This window comes from Rhamphochromis longiceps, linkage group LG4, assembly GCF_057381845.1.
Source record: "Rhamphochromis longiceps isolate RC_006_pf linkage group LG4, R_longiceps_female_GT1.1, whole genome shotgun sequence".
NCBI classification, from domain to species: domain Eukaryota; kingdom Metazoa; phylum Chordata; class Actinopteri; order Cichliformes; family Cichlidae; genus Rhamphochromis; species Rhamphochromis longiceps.
This window is the reverse complement of record NC_140560.1, coordinates 1,916,510-1,941,689: the sequence shown is the minus strand read 5'-3', so window position 1 is coordinate 1,941,689 and position 25,180 is coordinate 1,916,510. Positions and strand designations below refer to the sequence as shown.

The 25,180-nt window shown below is 42.1% G+C and overlaps 1 protein-coding gene and 2 long non-coding RNA genes across 6 annotated transcripts in view; 1 reads left to right on the top strand and 2 right to left on the bottom strand.

The window, feature by feature from the left end:
* The window catches only part of LOC146670765 (uncharacterized), a 428,660-nt gene that overhangs the window by 192,459 nt on the left and 211,021 nt on the right, over positions 1-25,180 (bottom strand). The window lies entirely within an intron of this gene.
* LOC146670773 (uncharacterized) lies at positions 5,883-23,517 on the bottom strand. 4 transcript variants are annotated; one of them, XM_085402844.1, is made up of 5 exons: positions 23,382-23,506; positions 13,362-13,427; positions 12,975-13,080; positions 8,331-9,347; positions 5,883-8,005 (listed from the first exon to the last, which is right to left on the bottom strand). In XM_085402844.1, exons 3-5 carry the CDS (start codon positions 12,990-12,992, stop codon positions 7,313-7,315), a joined length of 1,728 nt encoding a protein of 575 aa, XP_085258970.1. In that variant the 5' UTR covers positions 12,993-13,080; positions 13,362-13,427; positions 23,382-23,506; the 3' UTR covers positions 5,883-7,312. The 4 variants fall into 4 exon arrangements, with proteins under 4 accessions (XP_085258970.1, XP_085258971.1, XP_085258968.1 ...); XM_085402845.1 differs by lacking the exon at positions 23,382-23,506 and adding an exon at positions 13,519-17,063; XM_085402842.1 differs by lacking the exon at positions 13,362-13,427 and having other exon boundaries at positions 23,382-23,517.
* LOC146670774 (uncharacterized) lies at positions 20,087-20,832 on the top strand. Its single transcript, XR_014911363.1, has 3 exons — positions 20,087-20,216; positions 20,511-20,573; positions 20,694-20,832. It is a non-coding gene; the product is annotated as an uncharacterized LOC146670774 (long non-coding RNA).

Sequence of the window (25,180 nt, the reverse complement as noted above, 5' to 3'; positions counted from 1 at the left end):
CTATTTCTTTTCTTTAAGCAGATCTGCACGTCAGGAATTAAAAGTGCTATACGACCGGTCGAGAACGCTGATACAAGTGAGTTTTCTCCACACTGAAATGGGCTCAGGAGAAAGCCACTTATTTGGGACAATTATTAAATGAGTGTCCCAGCCTAAAAAGGATTCAGCGATGTAATCCCATCTAAAGTTCTTTTTCTTTTCGACATGACGTCATTTTGCTGGAAGTGGAAACTAAATGCGACGACAGGTTCCACTATCAGCAAAGAATGAATGAATGAATGAATGAATGAATGAATGGAAATAAAGAACAAACTGACTGACTGGTAAAAGCTGACAGGACTTGACCACGACTCAAGGTTAACCTCCACCTAGACAGGACAAAAGGGTGGATGAATTTATGTGTTTTTGTTACAGGAGCAGAAAGATGTCAGCAACATTCGAGGTTGCATGACGATTTAATCTTTTAAATGCCATTTTCTCTGTCTGTGAATTTACTATGTGTGTGTCATCCACTAACTTGTGTTGCTCACAGACATTACTGTGAGAAAGTGTACACACCTGCGCAGCGCTAACATTTACATTTCTTTTTACAGCAGATGATTAATCATGTGTTTGATCATGTGATTTATAAGAGGATTAGTTAATGTTTTCCTACTACAGGATTTCTGGGTTTATATGTGACTGTCATTCTTTCCACAGCTAGGGTTGGCTACCTTTATGGTGTTTTTATGGCACCTCTGGAACCTGTTGACCTGTGTCTGACCACCGTCTGACCACAGTCAATGTGTATTGCTAATGTTTGTTTTTCTGAGACTGCATGTAGAAGATTCAGCTGAAACAGACAAGTGACATGAGTAAAACAAATAAGAGGTTACGGTGTTTCTGGGAAAGTTGAATATGGGCTCTTAGCTGGCCACTTTGAGCCCATAGGGATATATGAGTGGGGTGACTTTGCTTAAGGGCGGTCACCGGTTACATTAATGTTAACTGAGCACATGGGATGATCCATGTCTGAGGCGAATTATGGTAATGATAGTGATTTAATGATTTGAGAAAACCTGCACATGACACTTGTCTTGCCCGTGCTGAATGCTTATTACTCTTTTGATATAATTGTTTATACGTGTGAAGTGTGATTTTATTTCCAGATCTTGTCTTCCAGGCCATGATGGCCAGTTTTTAAGACAGGGATCCAGGTTTGGTGAGTTGACGCATGGGAGTGTCCATGCGTCAAGAGGTGGAGTCCAAGGATTAACATTAAACAATGTTTACTATTATTGTTGCAGTGATTTGTGTGATTAGCCGTTTATTTACAAGTATTAAATCTATGCAAGTGGTGCATCCATGTTCAGATGAGGCTTTGATGGCCTATTAGTGAAGTTCACTGAACTAAAGAATGTGGTTTGATGATTGTTGACATGCTCTCCACATAGAAGTCTTTCTGAAATACAGGTGCAGCAGTGAGAAGCGAGAAACATTCCAGGCATAGCCCAGGCAGTGGTTGAGGTCAAAGGTCAAGCTGGTTGGGGCCCATCATGAGATCAGACCTTGGAGCCACAGCAAGGACCATGAAACTGCCTGCAAAATAGCGGAGAGACCCTCCTGGATTTATCAGAGCCTGTAAGGGGATTTTTATGAAATACAATATAATCAAGTGTGCCTTATATTCAAGTGTTCATATATTTTCACATAACAAAGCCTATTATTAAAGAGAACATGATGCATTCTTTACTTCAGTAGCTGTGATGTCAGATAAAGCATGATATACGTCTGTATACTTTACTCCAGTGTGTAAGGTCAAGATAAGCTGAGCTAATGCCTAAACTCTCCCCGACTTCTTGCAGAAAGAGGAAGTACTATGTAACCTGCTTTGCCCTATAAATAAAGCAACCAAGCCTGCATTCGGTGTGTGTGTCTTCTCAGAGGCATTCACCCGTGCGCATGTTTTATAAAACTCTGAGTCGGTCTGCAGTGTCTTATTTCTCTTATTTGTGATAGAACAAATGTCTTCCCCTGACATTTAATTGGTCCTTCGAGCCGGATAACTGACTGTTATTTTTAACGTCTAGTTGTCCACAGACGGTCTTCATCGGATCCTGACGTCGTGATCGCCTGCGCTGGAAAAAACCTGTGCACAGTAAAGAAGAAAATCCGGGGAGGTGAATTCGATCTCCGGTCAGCGTTTTACACAGGCCACACGGCGCCAGGACTCGATGTGCCGGATTCAAAACGCAGCGCCACAGTAAGGTGAATATGAAACACTGCATTCCACCAAGCGCTAAAATACGTTGATATTGAGATTTTCCATCAAAATAGTGTGTAAACCTGGTTAGCGCCGACAGATCTCAGTCCAAGAGGGGCTTACAGACAAGCAAGGCTGGTGGGACTGGCTGCTGAGTGGCTCCTGGAAATCCTTACTGATTAAAGGCCTGTTGGCCCTTTTCAATGTGATGTTACTGTTTTGCATTTTTGCTGCTTGTATTATCCCATGCCTGAGAAGCATAATGGCAAACATGTTTAGACGTACTTTAGGAAATTATGTCTTGATCCAGAGAAACATGGAAGATCCCTATCACCACGAGTATGGTATGCTGAACATGGGGGAAAGAGTGGAAAATCCATACCATAATCTTGCTGGAGCTGTTGTTTAAATACTTCACTGAATGACATGTAAGTTGAAAATGTGATTTAACAAGTGACTATGCATTGATTTAAACATGTGAAATATATTAACATCAGGAGGGAAATGTAAGGGGATTTTTATGAAATACAATATAATCAAGTGTGCCTTATATTCAAGTGTTCATATATTTTCACATAACAAAGCCTATTATTAAAGAGAACATGATGCATTCTTTACTTCAGTAGCTGTGATGTCAGATAAAGCATGATATACGTCTGTATACTCCAGTGTGTAAGGTCAAGATAAGCTGAGCTAATGCCTAAACTCTCCCCGACTTCTTGCAGAAAGAGGAAGTACTATGTAACCTGCTTTGCCCTATAAATAAAGCAACCAAGCCTGCATTCGGTGTGTGTGTCTTCTCAGAGGCATTCACCCGTGCGCATGTTTTATAAAACTCTGAGTCGGTCTGCAGTGTCTTATTTCTCTTATTTGTGATAGAACAAATGTCTTCCCCTGACAGAGCCACTGCAAAGAGGTCGAGGTCCCAGGAAACCCCAGAACCCTCAAGACAGCACAATAGAGAAATCTCACACTTGGTTGTTTCAGTGGTGAGGGGGGAGTGCTGATTGAGCCCCCGTAGGGTAAGCTCGCACTTCAACCTCCAGCCTCTGATCAACTCTAGGGCAACCAAGTGCGAGGCGTGACGGCTGAATCAGCTGAACCAGGAGGAAGGCAGAGAAGCTGAGTGTTTTGAGACAGATCCAGCAGGGCCAAAATCAGGACTATCCATGACGAGAAGGAGTGCCTGAGAGGATCGTCCACAGGATGGGAGCTGAGGCCAGGAGAGAGGCTTCAGGAGGATCAGAGATCATCTTCAGCAGCGTTGGGACAGGAAAACTCGAGGGATGAGGGGAGCATGCCAAGCTCCATCGACAGCGCAGAAGGAGTTCGAGGATGACATCATGATTCTGAGAAAAGCACAGGAACCAGAAGCTATGGTGGTGATGACAGCAGTTTCCTATGAACATCACCTAATGCGGTGCCACTATACTGTGCATACGATGACACTCTGAAGGCTGCTGGGATCATAACAGTAGTAAGATAATGGAACCCTGCACCCTTTCCACAGAGGTGTTTTCTGCGGAGTATGGACAATGAAGGAGTCATAAATATCCCCCTCGCAGGACGAAGGCCTGAAGTGAGGTAATGGGAGGCCATAAAACTAGAGTGCTGAGAGGTCTGCAGCTTTGGAAATAGCTGAGACCCATGTTGACAAACAACAAAACCAACTGGTATGTTTGAATGTTTATTCTACGTACATTTGGACTCTGGTCCTATGGACAATGATGGAAACAACTGGAAGAGACATTCATGACGCCCTGCAGAACTCAAACCACTCTGCAGAGAGACATGTGATTTGCACACCTGGAGGAAGCATCACCAAGCTGAGATGTTTTTGAAAATGTTACTTTCTTATTTTCACTATTAAATTAACAATTTCTTTGGTTGCTCGTAAGATGCAGTTTGCCGTTGGACGAGATCAATGAGGACTGGGATAACCGCTAATACATTTGTTAAACTGTGTACTTTTACAGTAATTTAGGGTGATTTGACATATGCTGAATATAACAATGTTTGCATTGAAACTGTCAGACATGAGGTATTCGTAACTGGGGACTTTTCAAGCATAAACGTCAATAAGGGGGGAATGTTAGAGTTTGTATTGTTGATTGTCATTTATGCTTAGAAACATTTACTCATATATGCTTAGAAGTATATAATCATTGGTAGATTGAAAGGATGTCTCATCCTAAAAGAGGTCTGTATTAACTCTGTGTGGAGGGGGGGTGCGTACATTCCTCTGCACAGTGTCCTGGCATGGATCACACCCCCTAGGAGAGTTTATCTTTGATTTATGGTATAGCAAGCACACGTATATCTGTTTAAGTATAAGAGCCTTTTGTTAGATGGACCCAGACGTCCTGGTACAAGCTAGCGCCAGAGTCTTCACAGGGTCACATCTTGACCTCACACAGATCTCTCACACACACCCACATACACACACGCACACACACATCACACACACACACACACACACCCACATACACAGGCAAGGTACTCTTTGTTTGTATGTAGACATCATATGTTAATGAACCTATGCATATTCATGTAACCTCAATAAAAGGGCAGTGGTACGGGAGAACGGACGAGAGCAACTGGGGTCAAGCGAAGGGACGGCGCTTTGTCCGGTTTTCTCCCGTGCACGAGAAACATGAAGAAGCTTGCCTATTTGTGTCTTGCTTTGCAGTGTAATTATATTGTCTTCAACGTTCCAGCGGATAGGTACAAGCTACAAACCTATCATTAATTGGTCCTTCGATGCCGGAGCCCTGGAGTCGCATTCACCGAGGGGAGGAGAGGCACGCTGGAAGACTGACGTCAGCCAGGAAGTTCCTGTGGATTCGCGGTCTGTCTTTTCTCCTCGATGAATGACGATTGGCGGGACTCGAGGCTGATATTACACGCTAAGCAACGCCAAGTAAGTTTAAAGAGGCCGACTCTATAACCGTGTCGTTGTGCAGTCTCCGCCATTTTGTGAGGCGTTGAGAAGTTCGCTGCTTTGTGGAGCGAAACCCGGGTTCCTTGCTACTGTGTGCAGCAAGAGGTTCCTTACCGCTTTGTGGGGTAAGAGGTTCCTCGCTACTTTGTGCAGCGAGAGGTGAGTTCTCCGCCGCTTTGTGGGGTGTTGAGAAGTTCCGCGGAGTCCAGATTGTGCTGGACAGTAGGCCTATTTTGTGTTATTGTCATTTTCGTCGTCGTCTCGTTGTTGTTGTTGTGTGTGAGTGTGTGCGGAGCAGAACGCGTGGTGTGTGACGTCAGCAGCTGTTGTTGTTATCATGGGTTTCTAAGCAACCAAGAGTGAGTCGGAGGGAGACAGACGTTTGTGCTGGACTTTGCTCCTGGCAGCACAAAGTATTTATGTAAAAAAGAGAGAGAGCGAAGGCTCCACAGCTGCGCGGGTGCACGCGAGCGCGGTCGCGCGGGTTTCACGCGGACCTGAGCCGTGCGGTTAATCGCAGGCTTATAAATGGAAGAGATTCAAATGTTAGAAGTTTTCAGGAAACACACCAGCCTTGAAGAGTGTGTGGAAAAGGCCAGCCCACATCAGCAGCTATGCTCTGGTGAATGGCTTTCCCCCCACCCCTTGCTGACACAAGATGTTAACTCTTTAGCTTGCCCTGATCGGTTCTGTACAGGAGAACCAAACCAAGAGCAAATATTACGTCTCATTTACACCTGAGCACGAAGAGCCATCAACATTTAGCAAATTGAATCATCTTTGTTTAGATGCAAGAAGAATCATATAGAAATGAAAAAGTAGAAATAGAAATCCAGAGCAAAGATATCCTCTAATTCAGCGTAGCACATGTGCAGCTGCTGCGATTCACGTAAGCATTCGGCTCGTCGCTGCTGCAGATTTTTCTCTCGCTGTTCTGGCTCACAGCGCTGCAAACACAGAAATAAATATCCCCAAAGGTGTGAAAGGGAGCTAATTAGTAAGAGTATTGTTACTCTCCGCAGGAGTAGTCCAGCAGTAGAAATCAGTCCAATAACAAGGTGTGTAACATCTAGCAGGGTGACAGAAAAACCCAGGGTAACTTCTAAGGACCTCAACGTCTCTCTCACATTGTGTTTTTAAACATGCTTCCATTTGTCACTTCAGTCTTTACTCTGAAATACAGGAAGAGAAATCATGGCTGAAACAATTTCTCATGAAACCAGGGGTGTGGTCCAACAGTCAGTTTGGTGAGGAAGGTTCCTAACTGAGAGAAGTGACCCAGAAGTATCTGTGTAGCAGCCACAATGAATCCAGATCATGAGCTTTATTAACTGATCAAAGTCTCTTCTTTCATCTTCTGTATCATTCAGTTTGCATTGGTAATGCCCATTATTGTAATGCTTTTTTAAGACGAGCAAAACTTTATTTCACTTTGGGTTAGCTGGGATAAGTGATGGATGGAGGGAATTTTACTTCAGCCACAGAAATCCTAAACAGGAAGGAGGAGCAGAGTTACAGTGGATCACTATCCAGCAGGGAAACAAGGTTTATTTCAATTTCTTGGCCATGAGTGAGATTTACTGAGTGGGCAAATTAGGGAGACGACACCATCAGATCCCGAGCCCTCCATGTGTTAATCAAGAGACGGCTGCTGTGCTACATCCATAAATAATGAATAAATTAGGAGCTAAAGCTGAAAGGACAGTTTATTTGTACCATCTTCACGTGAACACATTCAAGAACATCACAGATGAAGAAACATTAAAAACTTCCACACTACATAAAGCAAGAAAAATAGTTTTTCTTTCAGGTGGTTTCAGAAAAACAGAAACATCAAACATCTCCAAGACTCTCTTTGAAAGAACTAAAAACCTTTGTTCTCATGGTCCAATCATGAGTGAACTCCCCGATGAAGCCTTGTGTGCTAAAACATGTCAGAGTTTCAAAGGTTAAACATGAGTTTCCAAAACGTTTTGCTGGAGAACAATGAACTATTTGACTGAGTTTCAATCATTTACAGACGAGCAAAACCAGGACAGAGAAAAAAGGACAAAACTGACTCAGTAAAAAACAGAAAAGAAGATCCCATGTAGATCTGTATTATGTAGAAGTTCAGCCCAGCAACCAGTTCAGTTCAACACAAGTTTAAATGATTCTATCTGAACTCTGTGGAGCCTGATCTCAAGCTTTTTGAGTCTGACACAGAAACCAGAGGATCTTTCTGTGTCTTCAGATTCACTGTGATCCAGTGATGGGAGTGATTTCAGCCCTGAGTGATCGCGCTGATGTTTGCACAGAGCAGACAATGAGGTGAATGTTTGGGCACATTGGTAACAGTGAAACAGTTTATTAGTAACGTGGGATCGTTTGTGTGCAGAGTATGAACTGAGATTCCTGAAGCTCTTGTCACACTGGTCACAGCTGTAGTTTCCTTCCATGTGTCCACGTTCATGAATGTTACGACTACCTGACCGTGAGAAGCTTCTCTCACAGTGTCTGCACTTGTGTGGTTTCTCTCCTGTGTGGACTCGTTTGTGTGTTTTAAGTTCACCTTCAGTGGTGAAGGATGACCCACACTGATCACAGAGGTGCTTTTTAACCCCACTGTGAATCAGTTCATGTCGTTTTAAACCACTTGGTGTGGTGAAGCTTCTCCCACATTCTTTGCAGTATTTCAGTTTGTCTCCAGTGTGTCTACGTTGATGTACTTTTAGGGTATTTTGCTGACTGAAGGTTTTTCCACAGAGGTCACAAAGAAAGTCTTTCCCACCACCACAGTGATGACAGGGTTGAGAACTGGATCCATCTGTGTCGCTCTGCTTCTAAACAAAGACACAAAGACAGTGTAAGTCAGTCCTTCAACATTTGTATCCTGAACGTCGCCTGAAATAAAGAGCATCTCTGCAGACGTCCAACTACATTTGACTGTTTCAGTTAACACACTCAGTTTACTGGGCTGCAATAACTACAATACTACCACCATAATACTACAGTAATACTAAAATCATAACTGAAAGGAAAATCTGAATAATCACTCAGAGCTGCTTTTCCATGCAGTAGAATTGCTAACATGCTAACACAGTTTAATGAGCAGAGTTGTTCCAAACAGTCAGGCTAAAATGACAAGATAACAATATAAATACATACCTCACAGTAGCTGCACTTGTAGAGTCTCTTTCTGGTGTGGATCTGTTGGTGTCGTCTCAGGTCATGTGGAGATTTAAAAGTCTTCTCACACAGGTCACATTGATAAGGTCTCTCCTCAGTGTGGGTAAACGTGTGTCGTTGTAACTGTGCGTCTGTTGTAAACTCTTTGCCACACTGTTCACAGCAGTACACATCATGTCTGGTATGAATGCGTAGGTGTGTATTTCGGCTCCCTCTCTGGCTGAAAGTTTTTCCACAGATGTCACAGCTGTATGCCTTAATTCCAGAGTGGGTAACTAGATGACTCTGTAAGTGGCTACTGCGAGTAAAAGCTCTGCCACACTGATCACAGCTGTACGCTTTAACTCCACTGTGGATGAGTTGGTGTCTTTTTAGGGAACCCTTCAAGGAAAAAGACTTCCCACACATGTTACAGCTGAACGGTCTCTCTCCAGTGTGGATGACCTGATGCTGTTTTAGTTTAGCCTTCTCAGTAAAACCCTTCCCACACTCGTCACAGCTGTATGCCTTAATTCCAGAGTGGGTAACTAGATGACTCTGTAAGTTGCTACTGCGAGTAAAAGCTCTGCCACACTGATCACAGCTGTACGCTTTAACTCCACTGTGGATGAGTTGGTGTGTTTTTAGGGAAAGCTTCCAGGAAAAAGACTTCCCACACAAGTCACAGCTGTATGGCTTAATTCCAGAGTGGGTAACTAGATGACTCTGTAAGCTGCTACTGTGAGTAAAAGCTCTGCCACACTGATCACAGCTGTACGCTTTAACTCCACTGTGGATGAGTTGGTGTGTTTTTAGGGAACGCATCCAGGAAAAAGACTTTCCACACTGTTCACAGCTGAACGGTCTCTCTCCAGTGTGGATGACCTGATGCTGTTTTAGTTTAGCCCTCACAGTAAAACCCTTCCCACACTCGTCACAGGTGTGTTTTTTCTCTCCCTTTCTTCTGTGAGGTTTGTCGGCCTCCTGAGAGCGCTGACTTCTGGCTCCATGTTGGTCCTGCAGTGACAGAGATACAAACAGAGGCAGTGAGTGAAATGCAGTCGTGGAACAAACTCAGCCTTCAAACTCCATTAACACTAGTTTTAAACCTGAAGGTGGAGCGTGGCACCAAACACCTTAAAGGTCTCTTATCCCCACCTGCTGGTAGTTCTAACACATTACATCCAACCTGCTGTTAAAGATAATTCATGACTGTTCAAACACTAAAATCATGCACACACACACACACACACACACACACACACACACACACACACACACACACACACATTATTTTATAATTTAGATTATTTTGTTGTTTCCTATTACATATTTCTATAATTTGTATAGATTTATACAGAATTATTCAGTGATAATAAATCCTATGTTTGTTTATTCTAAAGGAACCCCGTTAGCTTCCACAACAGATGTTGCTCGTCTTCCGTCAAATACTCACATAAAATATTACACAATAAAGTGGATTCAAGATATCCACATAATTGCACTCTTACATCCACAGTGAGGTTTCACAATTGTTCAAATATAAGCAATCAATAATAATAATATCAATAACATTGAGGCACATTACACAAATTTCAAAAACAAATCATGTCTTACAATATTTACAACAACTAAAAGCTCTGTAAATCGGCTTTTAAGTGTTCATTGAAGTTTTGAATAATTCTCTAATTTTTTAAGGCAACTTATTCCACTTAAAAGTTGCTCTAAATGTAACAGTTTTACAAAACGTTACTTTTAACTCGAGCATTTACTAAATTGCAGCTTGTTGAAAACTGTGTAATATGATGATGTATTTCATCTGGATACTGCAGCTGAGCAGAATAAATGTGGTGTGTTTAACAGAATTGCTTTCTTTAGAACTACAAGTAAGCCATAGAATATTTTAGCCTGTACAGGAAGCCAAGAAAGGTTATTATGCATTTGATCAATATTAGTATAGTATGAACATCTTCACACTAATCTGGACGCCTTATTCTGGACTAACTGAAGTCTGTTAAGATCTGTCTTATTAGCTGCTGACCAAATGATTGAACAATACTCCAGATGAGACATTACTAGTGCATTAATGACATCTTTCATAATGAAGAAGTGATACACAAAGAGCATTTCATAGCCATAGCTATGCCTTGTTGGCAGAGTTATGTGACATTAGTGATGTTTGTACTTTCAGCGTTAACTTGGTTTTAAAGCCTTTAAAATATACGCCGTTCAATAGTCGACCTTAATCTTACAGAGATGTGATGATTTTGTGGATAATTAAAGTCAGTCATATATCCACAAACACAACAAGCTGAAAGTCAGTGATGCTGCTCGGTTTGCAGTCCTGAACATCACGGCACAAGCAGGATTCACTGCACTGTTAATGTGAGCTGTGTTATATTGCTGCCTCTGTTCGGTGGTGTCGAGCCAAACGGACTTTAACGTGTGTTTGAACGAGCTGACGGTTCACTCGTTAAGCTGAAAGAAAGATGCTTTAATCACAGCAGTCACACATGTGTCCACTGCACCATCTGGGACTCTTCTTGTTTACACTCGTAATAACACAAACACTAAATCCTGCTTCTCTGGTGCTGTTGTGTAGCAGTGTGTACACCTGAGACTGCCACCTGTCTGTCTGTCCTGCACTCTCTCTCTGTTTCTTTCTCTCTGATTGTGGAATAAAAGTATGAACATGTGTTTATAAGTTACACTTGTGTTTGAATCCTGCAGCTTATCACACATTTGATTTCCATGTGTGACGACTGCAAGTGTCCAGAGTGAGGACAGACTGAGGGAGCCACTGCTGCACATCATCTGTGAGGCTTTGCACCCCTGATGATCCACCAGGACAAACTCAGCAGTGTGTGAGGAAGAGGAGGAGGAAGAGCCAGCAGCAGCTGACAGATGGAGAGAATAGACAGACTGTTCCCTGTTTGTGAAGGACTGCTAGAAAAGTTTAACAGAACTGTCTGTGCTGAATCAGTCTTATTAGGTAATGTTCAAATAATGTGATCATCCCAGTGTTTCCAGTGTGGGAGAAAGTACTCAGAGTACTCAGGGCCTTCAAGTTACACACTATGAAAGGCAGCAACAAGTTTAATGTTCAGAAACCTAAAGTCTGTATCAGCAGCAGAATGGAGCTAAAATAAATGTTGGTTTCAGTTCTATGAAGCTTTGAGTATTTTGGATCAGTAGCTGCTGTGTTTGTTGCATCATATTGCTGTAACTGTTTATATGCTTTATATATTCTGAGCTAAGTTGATCTATAGTGTTACATCATATTCTATAAGGATGTTATGTGTTTGTAGACTTTCTGCCCAGTTTGACCCATTTAGCAGACGTCAGCCTGTTTAAGGCTCTGATATCTATTCTGTGTGACTTACAGCAGTTATGACATGGTCTGATTTTCTCACCCAATAAAGGAATATTTCATATATCAGTCGACTCTTCATTCTATCAGACACAGTTATCACAGCTCCTACATTTGCTTTTACACATATATGTAAGCAATGAGCCAAATTTAGTACCAACATATTAAATGAACAATATTTGTCTCTTATATATGATACATCTGTATACACACTGTCACAGATACTTGTCTGTGAGTGAAGTGATTAATATAATAACTATCATATTGGCCATATTATATTTACATTACCACAGTGAGATGACTTTAGTCTCATGAACAACATCAGCTAATTGTTATTTACAGCTAATCTTAAACGACTGTTCAGCACAGAAATGAAGCCCAACAATCATGTTTTACAGTCCTGTGGTCTCAGCCTCAGATACTCATCAAATCACACAGAGCTCATGTAGAAACAAATGAACTAAATATGTTCTCCTTCATTTCTGTCAAACAAAGCTGTATGAAACGTTTCCAGCTGTTAGTATCATGGTTGCTAGGCAACCTGGGCAGCGCGACGGAGGCTAGACGTCCCATTTCACGAGCCTACGAGCCTCGCACTTCGGCCTTAGCGGCCTTTGAGTACGCGGCCCTTGAGGACTTTAAAGCTGCAGAACCTGAATCGGGATACAGCCATGATGATCTCCAGCCTCGTGCTCGCCAACATTCTCACCTGAGTTAAGAAGACGATCACTGAAATGGTCTCAGCAGGTCCTTTGATGACAGCAATGAAATGCAGCGGTAAGGCTTTTTGGGGATTAAGTTCGTTTTCATGGCAAAGAAGGACGATGCAGTTCATCTGATCACTCCTCATAACATTCTGGAGTGCAGGCAAAATGCTATTATAAAAACTTAAGCAGCAACTTCTCCAGGTTCCAATATTTATGCAATTCTCAAACCTTTTGGCCACGACTGTATAACCTCTTCTGAAGTTTAGTGGATATTATACATGGTTATGCTCAGGATGTGTCGGCCAGTTTCCACTGGAAACGCCTTTTGGTTAAACTGTCAGCGAGGAATTTGCATTTGCACTGTTACATTTTTATATAACTTTAATGCACATAAACAACAGCTGCTTGTTTCAGTGAAAATACATTGATGGGTTTTTAATAAAGTTGTGCAGCTGTAAAGTATTTTGTCTGGTGTCAATTCTATCGTCAGCTACATCGTTATGGCAAATGTTCAAATGTATATGGTGATAAATATCTTTGGTCATATGGTCCTGCTCTGTCTGTCACCTTCTGTGTTGAGCTCATTGTTTCCTCTGTAGTGGCTGAGCTGAGTCCAAGTAGCTGAAAATGTTCCTCTGCTGCTCCGTCAGACTCTCCTCCTCCTGCTGATCAGCTGGGACACAAAACAGATCTTTGTTAGGCTCCACACTGCACTGAAGAGTCAAAGTGTCTCATATGTTCATCTGACAAGTAAAAGAACACATTTTTGTTTCCCGAGGTGGGCAACTTGTTGGAAACAAACACAAAAGGTTTGAGCACTGATACCTGCCATTGCTGGCATTGAAAGATGCAACGCCAGCAATGTGGATTGTCAAGACTCAAACCAATCATCAAGCAAAGACAACAGGGATCATTTGTTTCTGTTTATTTAGCATTCACAGCATTTGTAGTTGCCTTCTGTGCAGGGGAAGTCCACGCACACTGTGTGGTACCGCCATCCGCAGAAGGTGCATTCAACCTCTGTAAGAGAAACGAGATTGTCTGAGACTGAAATGATATTCACTAAAGAAGTGGTGATTTGTAAAACTTCACATTTTGATCCGGGACGTACTCTGCATGAAAACAAGCGCTCACTCTTCCTGCTCAACAAATGACAAGGGCGGAGCCTTATACCACGTGATACAGAAGCTGTGCCGTGTGATGCTAAAATTAGCAGGAAAAAACAACGGAGAGCACGTCAGGGATGACGAGAAAGTGACAGGAGAAAATCCGTCCCGGTCAACCACCCAAACATCAATAACGGGAACCTTATACAGCGCTTCCCTATACCCGTCGAACTCCCGCAGGCACAAAGAAATTACGGAGGCTATCACTTATCACCTGACCAAAGATATGGCTCCATCAACACTGTGCAAAACGAGGGATTTAGGAAAATGATCAACACCCTAGACAAACGCTACACAGTGCCGTCCCGCAACTATTTTTCTATTGTTGCACTACCTGCTCTGTACACGCAGCGTCGAGCAACGGTGGAGACGGAATTTCAAGCAGGACAACATTTTGCTGCAACAACAAAACGTGAGACATTTGTTGTTTTATGTTTATTTATTGTTATGAGAGAATCATGATCTCAATTCTAAGCCAAAAAAATCGTGATTCTCATTTTATGCAAAATCGTGCAGCCCTAACATTAACACAAAACTGTTGTTTCACCAGAGAAACACACATGAAGAGAGAGAGAGAGAGACAATAACAGCTACCAAACAGTCGTCATAATTCGTCACACAATGAGAAAAGGACAAATCAACAAGTAACAATGACTAATTAATATTAAAATCTGTAACATAATGTATTGTTTGGAGTTTAGTCTGATTGGTTCAGGATGAGCTGCCATTATCCAATCACACGTCTGCTTACCTGCATCTTTTCTCTTTTTTCTAACCTGAGCACCTGATGGCTTTGAACTTTTGTTGTCCATCTTCCATTGGTTTGAATTTTGCGCTCCAGTACAAACACAAATCCCCCAACCCGAGGATCAGCACAATAAACCTAACAGCAGGCACGTGCAGAGGGGGGGGGGGGGGGCTAGAGGGGCTTGAGCACCCGCCCCTTTCCTGATGGGTGCCCAAGGTGCCCTTTTGTTGAGGCAACTTTTTTTTAAAAAATTATTATTATTTTTTTTTTAATGTGTGTGTGTGCGTGCAGAGTCTTGTCTGTGCCCCTCAACAATAATATTTAACTATTAATCACAGTTTTGCTAAATAAAAGGATCTGGCTTGCATCAGTCACATGATCACATTTAACCAATGGTCGCCCTTGACGGCAGAACGCGCTGGTTACGAGCCAGGAACGAGCTCACAAAGAGCACGCGCATTTGTTGCGGTCCGGAGCTATAGGAGAAACACAAGTTAACTCAGAGACACAGACTGATGCGACAAAACCAGTAAGTAGGTGTACAGCGTACACTGTAGTGTGTAGCACCCAGGAGTATTAGCTTATTACGTACACGTTGGTAAGCTGTCTTGTTGCAACTGACGAACTGAAACAAACGAGCGTGCTGTGTGTGCAACAGCGCGACAAACATTACCTGTCCTTTTATTAACTCATTCACTGCCAGCCATTTCCAAACGTATGCTTTCAATTGACGTCTATAGCCGTCAATGGCAGTGAATGAGTTAACTGCACAAGTAGTGCTGGTCACAGCTGCTGGCTACCTGTGTAAGGCTGTCATGGGTCTGTAGCTCTGTCACCGTTTTAGGGAACATATTTAGTTTTAAAGTAAGTTTCCGGGCTTTTCCTGCCTTTCTGGAGGGATTATATTTCACTAAAAAACGATCTAATATGCATGTCCACATAATTATGCATTATTATAATTATAATATATTAAAAAACACACGCTGTATTTTAAAGAACATACATTAAGAAGCAGATTATATTAGATTTATATTTTAAATATGACAAAATTTGGATTTTACAGCAGTAAAATGATTGTATCTCTACAGTTTAAACATGTAATAAGCTTTGCCCTGCACAGAGTGGATAGTGAAACAAATGGAATCATCATAAATACATTATTTCATATTTATTACTTCCCCCTCCTCTTTGCTTTATTATTGTAGCTCTAGTAATAAATAATAATGTAAGGATTCTGGATCAGCACCATGATGCCCATAGTATATACAGTATTCTGAAGAAGGTCTAACATGTCACTGTGTGTGCGTGCATGTGTGTGTTTTATTTAGATGGATTTTTAAAAAAAATATTACCCATGATATAACATTGTGCAGACATGGCTGGTAAGGACATGAGGAGGAAACAGCAGGAGCTGTGTGAGGCTACTAAAGGCAGGGCTATAACATTTTTCTGTCATCATTTTATTATAGATTAAGTGCAGGAGTTGTTAGGTGTGGATAATTAGATTATAGTTTATTGCAATAGCAAGTTGTGCCTTGTTCTCACATAGACAGCAAGTGGAGAGTGATATATGAAATGATGGGAAGGAAGGAAGAAGAGAAGCAAAGAGTGATTCACAGGCAGAGCCTAAATTATTTCTCACAGTTTTTTGTGTCCTTATGGTTCCAAGCGCTGTCACCAATCTTTGCATTTTGTTATTATCTCATGACACTTGTTTAATCAGCTACCACCTCTCCTGTGGACTTTTTAATGTCTACAGTGTCAGACCAACACAGCCCTGCCCTCATAGCTGGACTGGCCATCGGGCATACCGGGCATTTGCCCGGTGGGCCGCTGGCGATTTTTTGTTTTTATGGGCCGACCGATTTCTTTTTTTTTTTTTTTTTTTTTTTTGGGAAGGGTATAAACAATGAAAGGTGTTGGATTGGCCAATTGGTCATGATCGACTCTGGGCTGGACCAATTACAGCCGAGGAGGTCGGATGCACCCTCCCCCTTGTTTAGCAATCTTATAGACGAACTAAAGAAAATGGAGAACAAAAAAAGGAAAGGAGGTGCCGAAAAAATTAGGGCCAAAAAGAAACAAGCCCTTCAGGCAGACGCTGCCAAATGTGTGAAAATTACTGAATTGTTTGGTGGTAGCTATGGCAGAGCTTCCACAGATTTAGCAAGATCAGCAAGTGGTGGAGGCCAGCAGGTGGATAAGGGAAAGGGGAGGCAAGAGGAGGAGAGACCCGAGGTGGCCGCCGGTCATAGTGGCAGAGGAACTGAACTTCAGGTAAGAAGTTATGACCTGCTGTCTATCTGTGTCAGATATAAACTAATTTTAGTTGTAGTTTGTTTTCGTTGTGGTGACTTTATACAGTCGCTTAGAATAACTCGTACAGCGTAACTAGCATGACGGAGTTTATATACTGCTGGGCGGGTGCTATGAAGTTACTGATAGTAAATTTTATTTTATGCTTAAGGTTAGTTTCTCAAACTTCTCAAAATCTTAACAAATTGTGCCAATCCATGTTGCACCAGCTGATTTATCATCAAAAGTGGAGAAGTCTGTGACAGAGGAGACAGAAGAGCAGCAGAGAGAGATGGAAGAGCAAGAGAGAGAGATGGAAGAGTAAGAGAGAGAGATGGAAGAGTAAGAGAGAGAGATGGAGCAGGAGAGAGAGATGGAAGAGCATGAGAGAGAGATGGAAGAGCAGGAGAGTGAGATGGAAGAGTAAGAGAGAGAGATGGAGCAGGAGAGAGAGATGGAAGAGCATGAGAGAGAGATGGAAGAGCATGAGAGAGAGATGGAAGAGCATGAGAGAGAGATGGAAGAGCAGGAGAGAGAGATGGAAGAGCATGAGAGAGAGATGGAAGAGTAAGAGAGAGAGATGGAGCAGGAGAGAGAGATGGAAGAGCATGAGAGAGAGATGGAAGAGCATGAGAGAGAGATGGAAGAGCATGAGAGAGAGATGGAAGAGCAGGAGAGAGAGATGGAAGAGCATGAGAGAGAGATGGAAGAGCAAGAGAGAGAGATGGAAGAGTAAGAGAGAGAGATGGAGCAGGAGAGAGAGATGGAAGAGTAAGAGAGAGAGATGGAAGAGCAAGAGAGAGAGATGGAAGAGTAAGAGAGAGAGATGGAAGAGTAAGAGAGAGAGATGGAGCAGGAGAGAGAGATGGAAGAGCATGAGAGAGAGATGGAAGAGCAGGAGAGTGAGATGGAAGAGCAGGAGAGTGAGAGCCAGGGCATCGATTACTTTGCTCGCCCTGAACCTGCCATATTACAGGCCTTCTTAGATTACCACCCACAGCAGAACAGTAGCAGTGCAGTTGTGATGAGGGTGTTCAGCTGTAAAGATGGCACCAACAGGAAGTGGCTTACTTATTGCAAAGAACGCCATTTATTGTTCTGCTTTGTGTGTCTGGCATTTGCAAGGCTGACTGACACCAGCACATTTATAACAGGCATGAGTGACTGGCGACATATACATCTGCGCACAGAGGAGCATGAAAAGAGCAATACACACCAGACCTGTGCTGAAGCTTTTTTCTTAAGGTGCTCAAAAGGCAACATCAGGAGCTTGTTTGCTGGCAGTCAGTTGTCAGCTCACAGAGCACAAGTGAAAAAGAGACGGCAAGTTTTAGAGCGTATAGTGGATGTGATCAAAGTACTTGGGAAGAGGGGACTCAGCTATAGGCATGTGGAGAATGAGGCTGCATACACTTTAGGTGATAACACCATCGATCATGGTACTTTCTGGAACTGATTGTGTTATTAGGCAAGTATGATATGTGCCTTGGAGAACATTTGAATGACTGCATTGAAAAAAGCAAGAAGTTGCATCAGACCAGTGGATCAAGAGGTAGAGGATCTCTCATCACCCTACTCTCCAAAACAACTGTCAACTCAGTGATTGATGCACTTGGCCATCTCCTTCAAGAGAGCATCGCCAGTGATGTCCAGAAAGCTGGGATGTTTTCTGTTCAGCTAGACACAACCCAAGACATCGCAGGTTATGATCAGTGTTCAGTAATCATCAGGTATGTTACTGAGTCTGTGCAGGAGAGGCTTGTCTCCATAGTGAGGTGCGAAGCATCCACGGGGCAGTACTTTGTAAACTTGCTTTCTGGAGTTTTAGAGCATCTGAATCTAGACAAGGCCATGTGCACTGGGAATGCAACAGATGGTGCTTCAAATATGCAGGGCCAGTACAAAGGCTTTTCAGCACTTATGACTGCCCAGTCTCCAACTCATGTGCATTTGTGGTGCTATGCACACATACTTAATCTTGTGATTGCTGACACAACACAAAGTGTCATTGAAAGTGGATCACTCTTTAATTTACTTAATGACATAGCTGTGTTCATCAAGGAGTCCTATCACAGGGTTAATCTGTGGGAGAAACAAACCGAAAACACAAGACACAGACGCCTCGGTCCAATAGGTGAGACACGGTGGTGGGCCAAGCATGATGCCCTCCAGAAAATCTTTGGACATTTTGGAAAACCAGATGATGGCCTCTTCGTTGATGTAGTGCTGACGCTGGAAGCCATTGAAAAGAGGGAAAAAGAAAAGCCAGCTGTTCGTTCCAAAGCACGAGGCTTTAAAGAGTGTCTCTTGAAGCATGAAACTGTGTTAACAGCACAGATATTTCTTAGAGTGTTTGAGCAACAACTCCTCTGTCAAAGTACCTCCAGTCAAAGGGGATGGACATTCTCTCTGCCCATCATATGGTGACTGCCACACAAGATGGCCTCAAAAGTATTGCCAGGGACTTTCCAACTGTGAAGACAGCTGCAGACACATTTGTGAAACAGACAAATCAAAAACTAGAGGAGAGGGAGAACAACACAGACATGGAAGTGGAGGCTGAACTACCTAAAAAGAGAGCCAAAAGGAGAAAAGGCATGGCCGGAGAGATGCCTGAAGATGAGTTGCAAATCAATGCTGAGAAATCATATGAGGTGAAAGTGCACAACATCATCCTGGACACAGTTATTGAAGCAATCCACAGACGATTTGTCATGCATGGCCCTCTTCTTGCCGATTTGGCATGGTTGGACCCCAGGAAGTTTAGCCAGGTCAGAACAGTTTCTCTTCCAAGTAATGCATTTCAGAACCTCAGCGCCTGTCTACTTAAATTTGACAGCAGGGCTACAGTTAATAACCTTCAGTCAGAACTGAAACGTTTTGCTGAACAGTGGGAAAGGCTTAAGACATCACATGTAGATGAGTACACGACCAGAACAGCAAAGGACAGATCTGAAGAATGGGACGAAGAAATTGAAATTGTGACCGAAAGCTGTGGTTCTTGCAAAAATTGCCCACTGTGCTGCTATCAAATACTCAGGCGGTTCAACATGCTGTCTGATGCCTATCGTCTCCTTGGGCTGGCATACAAGTACCTGCTGACCCTCTCCCTCACTCAGGTTGCCTGTGAAAGAACATTCTCTACACTCAAGTTCATTAAAAGCAGACTCCGAAGCAGCCTGTCTGCAAACAAGCTGGAGATGTTTATGCTGATGGCCACTGAAAAGGACATTCTCATGTCATTGGACTCTGACATGGTCATTGACAGGGTAGCTGAGAAGAGTGACCTGCTGAGAAAGCTCCTTTTGTAACCTGGTGAGGTGAAATAAAAATGAGCAAAACATTCCTAATTATCTATTGTTAATATTAAATTCAGCTTTATTGTTATTGCCTAAATGAATACGTTTAGTATCTACCTTCACTTCAAACAAGTCAAGTGATTGGTAAATGCTTAGAATTTGTCCATCTTAATAGATAGAATAAATATGAGATTGGAGTATTAGGCATTTATAAACATATATTCTTACAGTCTTAATCTGTCATTGTTTCATTTCAGATGCTGTCAGTCATTTTAGGAGGACTGAAGTGTGTTCATTTTAAGTAAGTACTATATGGAATATGATTCAACCATTTTTCTAGAGTAAGCATACCAGTACTGTCATCGTCTGAAAAAATCTATTAAGTACAATTCTTTCTCAACCTTCAGTGTCTGTCCTTTCACTTCTTAAAGGTTTCCATGTCTTAAGATATGTTCAGTGTTGCTGCTGTGGAAGTGTTGTAGGTGACCTTTTATTGATGAGTGAATAGTCTTTGGTGATACAATTCAATCATAATCTGTCCTTTATAGATTTTAATATTAATCTAATCTTTATTCCTTTCTGTCCTGTTTGTCAGGGTCTGATCATACATTGTTTGTTTAAGAGGTTCGAGACCATTCAACTTTTTAAGTTCATCAACGTAAGTACTGGTGTATATGATTTCTCTAATTCCTTTCTGGAATAAAGATGCCAGTACTGTGATCATCTGAGCAAGTCCATTCACAGTTCTTTGACCTTTCACTTGTGTCCTGTTTTTCAGGGTCCCATATAATTTCTTCAGAAGTAAGTACTGTATATGATGCCAGTATTTTCCCATATTTTCTAGATACTGTATTAGTACTGTGTGTAAAATGCCATCAAAAACTCAATTAAGTGTTATTCTTATTCTTCTTTCTCACCTTTCTTTCGCTGTCTCCTTTCATATTTAAAGGTTGCTGTGTTAACAAAATATATTGTGCTACCATGCTGTTTTCTATTGTTTTGGTAAATAAATACTTTATGAAAATATCCCTAAATCTGTCATTTATTAATTTTAATATTAATTAATGATCATGTCTCACCTCTAGTGTTCTTGGTCTTAATTTCAGGTTTCTACCATGTGTTGTAGATAGTTCAGGAGGTTAACTCTACCAAGCAGTCTTTTTGTTTCCGCTATGTACTGTTTAAAATCCCGAATAGGGAGAATGGTGTAGGTTTAACTTTATCAGATTGATACATATATCCCAACAAGGCAGTGTACATCAAAGCAGTTGTTTTCATGCAAAGGCTTTATGGTTTTTCCTATAGCGATTGACAGACCACGTGACTTTGCGCATTGCATGCCGGGAACTCCTGGCAAAACAATCCAAGTACCGCATCAAATACAAGCATTTGCAATTGCAGCACCGCAAAACGTTCATTCTCCGGTTCCAATACCTTCTTGTTTTTTCTTTTCCGCACAAAAAAGGTATGTACAAAACGACGGAGAACAATGCCGGTCCGTACAAAGACAGACTCGACGAAAAGACAAAGAAAAGATACGAGGAAAAATCAAAGGAGTGAAAGGGTCAGACCCTTACGAGCACACAGAGGGACAAAAGACGTTAGCGTGCTGCCCAACTTTCACCACGCTCAGATTTATAATTATACGGTTCTTGGAGTGAGTGCATACACTCATGAAGTTTAGTAACTTCAGGTCACTGCAACAAGCCCAGGTACAGTTTACCGACGGATGGGTACAGGACCTTGAAATGCACCGAAAGACCATCGTACGAACAAAGGTAAGTTTACCTTTGTTCGTCTCACAAATCGTCTTCATAAATACACATTCGTTAACCGTGTATTAATATAACCTTTGAGCTCAACGGTAATTAATTAGTAGTGGAAAAATAATTGTAATATTTGAGCCATTTCTGCTGTCCAACTACTTCTTACAAAATACATTTTTAATGTTAATTAGATTTTTTTTTACGGCATAAATAAAGGTTATATAAAAGTCACTGCCAAAGACTGATTGCGGCTTCTACCTTGTTACACTAATGTTGTTTGTTGCTCAGTATGACTTTATGTCATCCATGAGGGATGCATTTGACATATGTTTCACATATTATAGCCCAACAAGTTACTTATAGCAATTTAAATACGAGCAATCAGTTTCTTTGCAAATACCGGAAATCAGTTTTTGGCAGACAATCACTTTTTGGCACAACACCGGCTATTGCAATTAATAATACAGCAGCTTCTTGCCATTTTTTGTGTTTCTTTTTATCGCTGTGTAACTGAGTTCAATTGACACCCTGCATGCGCTAGTACCGCTTGCCAAAAGTTCCCAGAATCCTTTGCGGTTTTATCCATGAATGACGTCACATTTTCGGTGGGCCCTCCAGCACTATCCACAGCAACCCCTCAACAGCAACATTGTACCCATCAGGTAAAGCATCAGCTACGTTTGCTTTGCCTTGTTGCCCATATTAGATTCTTGATGAAAGTGTGTTGTTGTTATTCAGCCTGGTTCAATGTGCCCCTTTTTAACTTTGAGCACCCGCCCCTTTAAACCTCTCTGCACAGCCCTGCCTAACAGACCTACACCTTAGTTCACAGATTCACTTTGTCTAAGGTTGATTTCTGGGATTTCACACAACCCAGGATTCAGATCGTGAATCCATGATGGGCTTGGATTTACATCATTATAAATGAAATGTGCTCTACTTGGAAGCAGCCGGCCCCGCCCCTTTTGACGGGTTGTGTGAGACTTTAAATCATCAAACTGTAAATTATAATTTAAATTGTTATTGATCCTTTACCCCGAGTCCTAAAGTTATATTTATTTTCTTACTCTTCTTATATTTGTTGTTTGTTTACTTGCACCGCTGTAACTGCAGCCTCGTCGTCTCGTCTCTCTATATGCTGGACTGTCTGTAGCGGAGATGACAATAAAGTTTACTTTGACTTCAGCAGCGCGCAGGCGCACCGAGGGCTCTCGCGCTCACTTTATAGAATGTAGAAAAAACATGGGTGCAGATTATAAGTCTGTATCATAATATCTGTTTGTTGTTTTTATTTTGTTTTGCGAGTTGGTTATTAGATGCCGCTCCAGCCAGCCAGAGACTCCCCGCCGCCCCGCCCTCTCCTCCCTGTGCCGCCAGCAGCAGGCGCACCTCGCAAACGGAGGGCGCCCTTACTCCCAGCAAATGGCTGATAGAAAACCGATCGGTGCCTACGAATTTCCCAATATGCGCTGGCATGACGTCGGGGAAGCATGGGTACGACCGATTATTTTATTTTTTTCTTGCCCGTGATGCCCCCCCCACCACGATGCATTCTATTGGTTTGCACACTTACACACACCCAGCTGTGGTTTCCTGTTTTGCTGGACTCTGGAGAGCCCCGCCTTTAACGCTCTTCTCTCACAGAGAGCAACAGAAAACTTGGAAAAACTCCAGATTGACTGAACTCAGTTCAAAGTTACCTTGACACCTTTAGATGTGAGACGTAGTGATGGTCCGCTTGAAGCTGACGCTCCGGTGCGTGTGTCAGAAAGATCAACGCGCTGCTTCAGAAGCACCGTGTCGAGGCTTGATCCGTTTGGCCAGAGTCACGTGATCAGTGACGTCTGAAGCTTCCTTTAGAACGTACCTTTTTTTAAATCGAACTTTATTGAAACACAATGAGTATACAACATACAAACAGATGAAGTTTACAAAAGAACAGAACATGAACATACAGAACCAGGAGTAAAAAAATTATGATATGAGGAGGCGAAAAAAATCTACATATAAATATTGTTCTGAGAGGCTTTTTGTTGGTTGAGTCTGAAATTGATTGTATGTACAATTCATATCCTTATAAAACGGCAGAAATATGGTGTTTTATTAATAAACTTACATTTATGGATATAAAATAGCTAAAAGTATTAACAAATATTTTATAAAAAAAACATTTATCATTCTTCCTGGGGAACTTAAAGAAACAGAATAAAACATTTTCCCATCGTAAAGAAAACTCCCTTAAAATATAGACAATAACAAAACTGCTAAATTCTTCCAGAATCTCTGTGTAGAGGAACCAAAAGAGATGTGCCACAGTTTCTGGATGATCCCCACAGAAAGTTCAATTAGTATTTATGTCTCTTTTAAATGTTACCATATAGTGACTGGCTGGGTCACATTTATGAAGAATTTTATATGAGATTTCCTTCACCTTGTTCACAATTAGATATTTATGGGATCATCCAGACTGTCTTCCAGGTGATATCTGGAACATGTCGGTTCCAGTAAGATATTCTATATATGGGAGAGAGACGATATCTTCTTGGAATAAACTACGTATTCTCTTATTGCTGTTACCAAGTTCCTGTGAAAAGCAGATTTTTCCCACTGCTGACTCAGCTGGATCAGGGAGAGTGACTGAGGCAGATATTGAGCTGTCAGTGTTTTTATATAACATTAAAGTCCCTGAGGGTATGGCACCAAGCACCATTGAGAATTCCCCAACACTGACGGGAAAATTATATAGTGTAAGGAATTCATTGTAAGTAAGTAGTACTCCCTCGTTAAATTTTAAAACTTAGTAGTGGCCGCCATTGTTGGCAGCTGAAATTTGGCTGGGCCGCGCTATGAATTCTGGGATATGGTGGGGCACGAAGGACACACCCGACCCATCCTTCAAACTCAGGGGAATGAAGGACGCATTTGAAGGAGTCGAGGAATCGGGACAGCCTTCGTCGCCTGGCTGTGACGTCATCGGCCTTCAAATGCGGCCTCCGGAGGATGCAGCCGACGTTTTGGGACACAGCTTGTGTGTCTTTGTTGGTCATGTGACCTCCCAGCGACTACACATGGAAATGAGCAGTTTAGCTCAAATCTGGCAGGTTTCCATCGTCTGTTTTTGTCCTGATGTCCATGAACATGAACACTGTCCCTGTCAAACACGTCCAGATAATCTGATCCAGTGTTGTTCTTCTTCTGTGGTGTTTATGATGGAGCAGCAGCTGCTGATCCTGATGTCCTCCACCAAGGGGGCAGCAAATTCAGCTGACTGTCATCATTTATTAATTTTATCTTGCAGGGTTTTTTTCAGCAAAACAAATGCTGCAGACAACCTCAATCATACTGTTGTGCTTTATTGCTCCAGCCGTCCTGTAAACGAGTCCCATCTTGTGGCCACATTTGGTAATGTTTCTGGAAACTAGCTTTACTATGAGCCAGTGATGATTATTTTTAATGAGACTGTAAGTGTCAGGGCTCTGTGTGCGGGCAGGCGGAGAGG

What these genes read in the sequence shown, in the direction of transcription:
- LOC146670773 (XM_085402842.1), bottom strand. An exon ending in ACAAGTGCAGCTACTGTGAG is followed by an intron (nt 8,006 to 8,330) that starts GTATGTATTTAT and finishes GTCTTTGTTTAG; the next exon opens with AAGCAGAGCGACACAGATGG.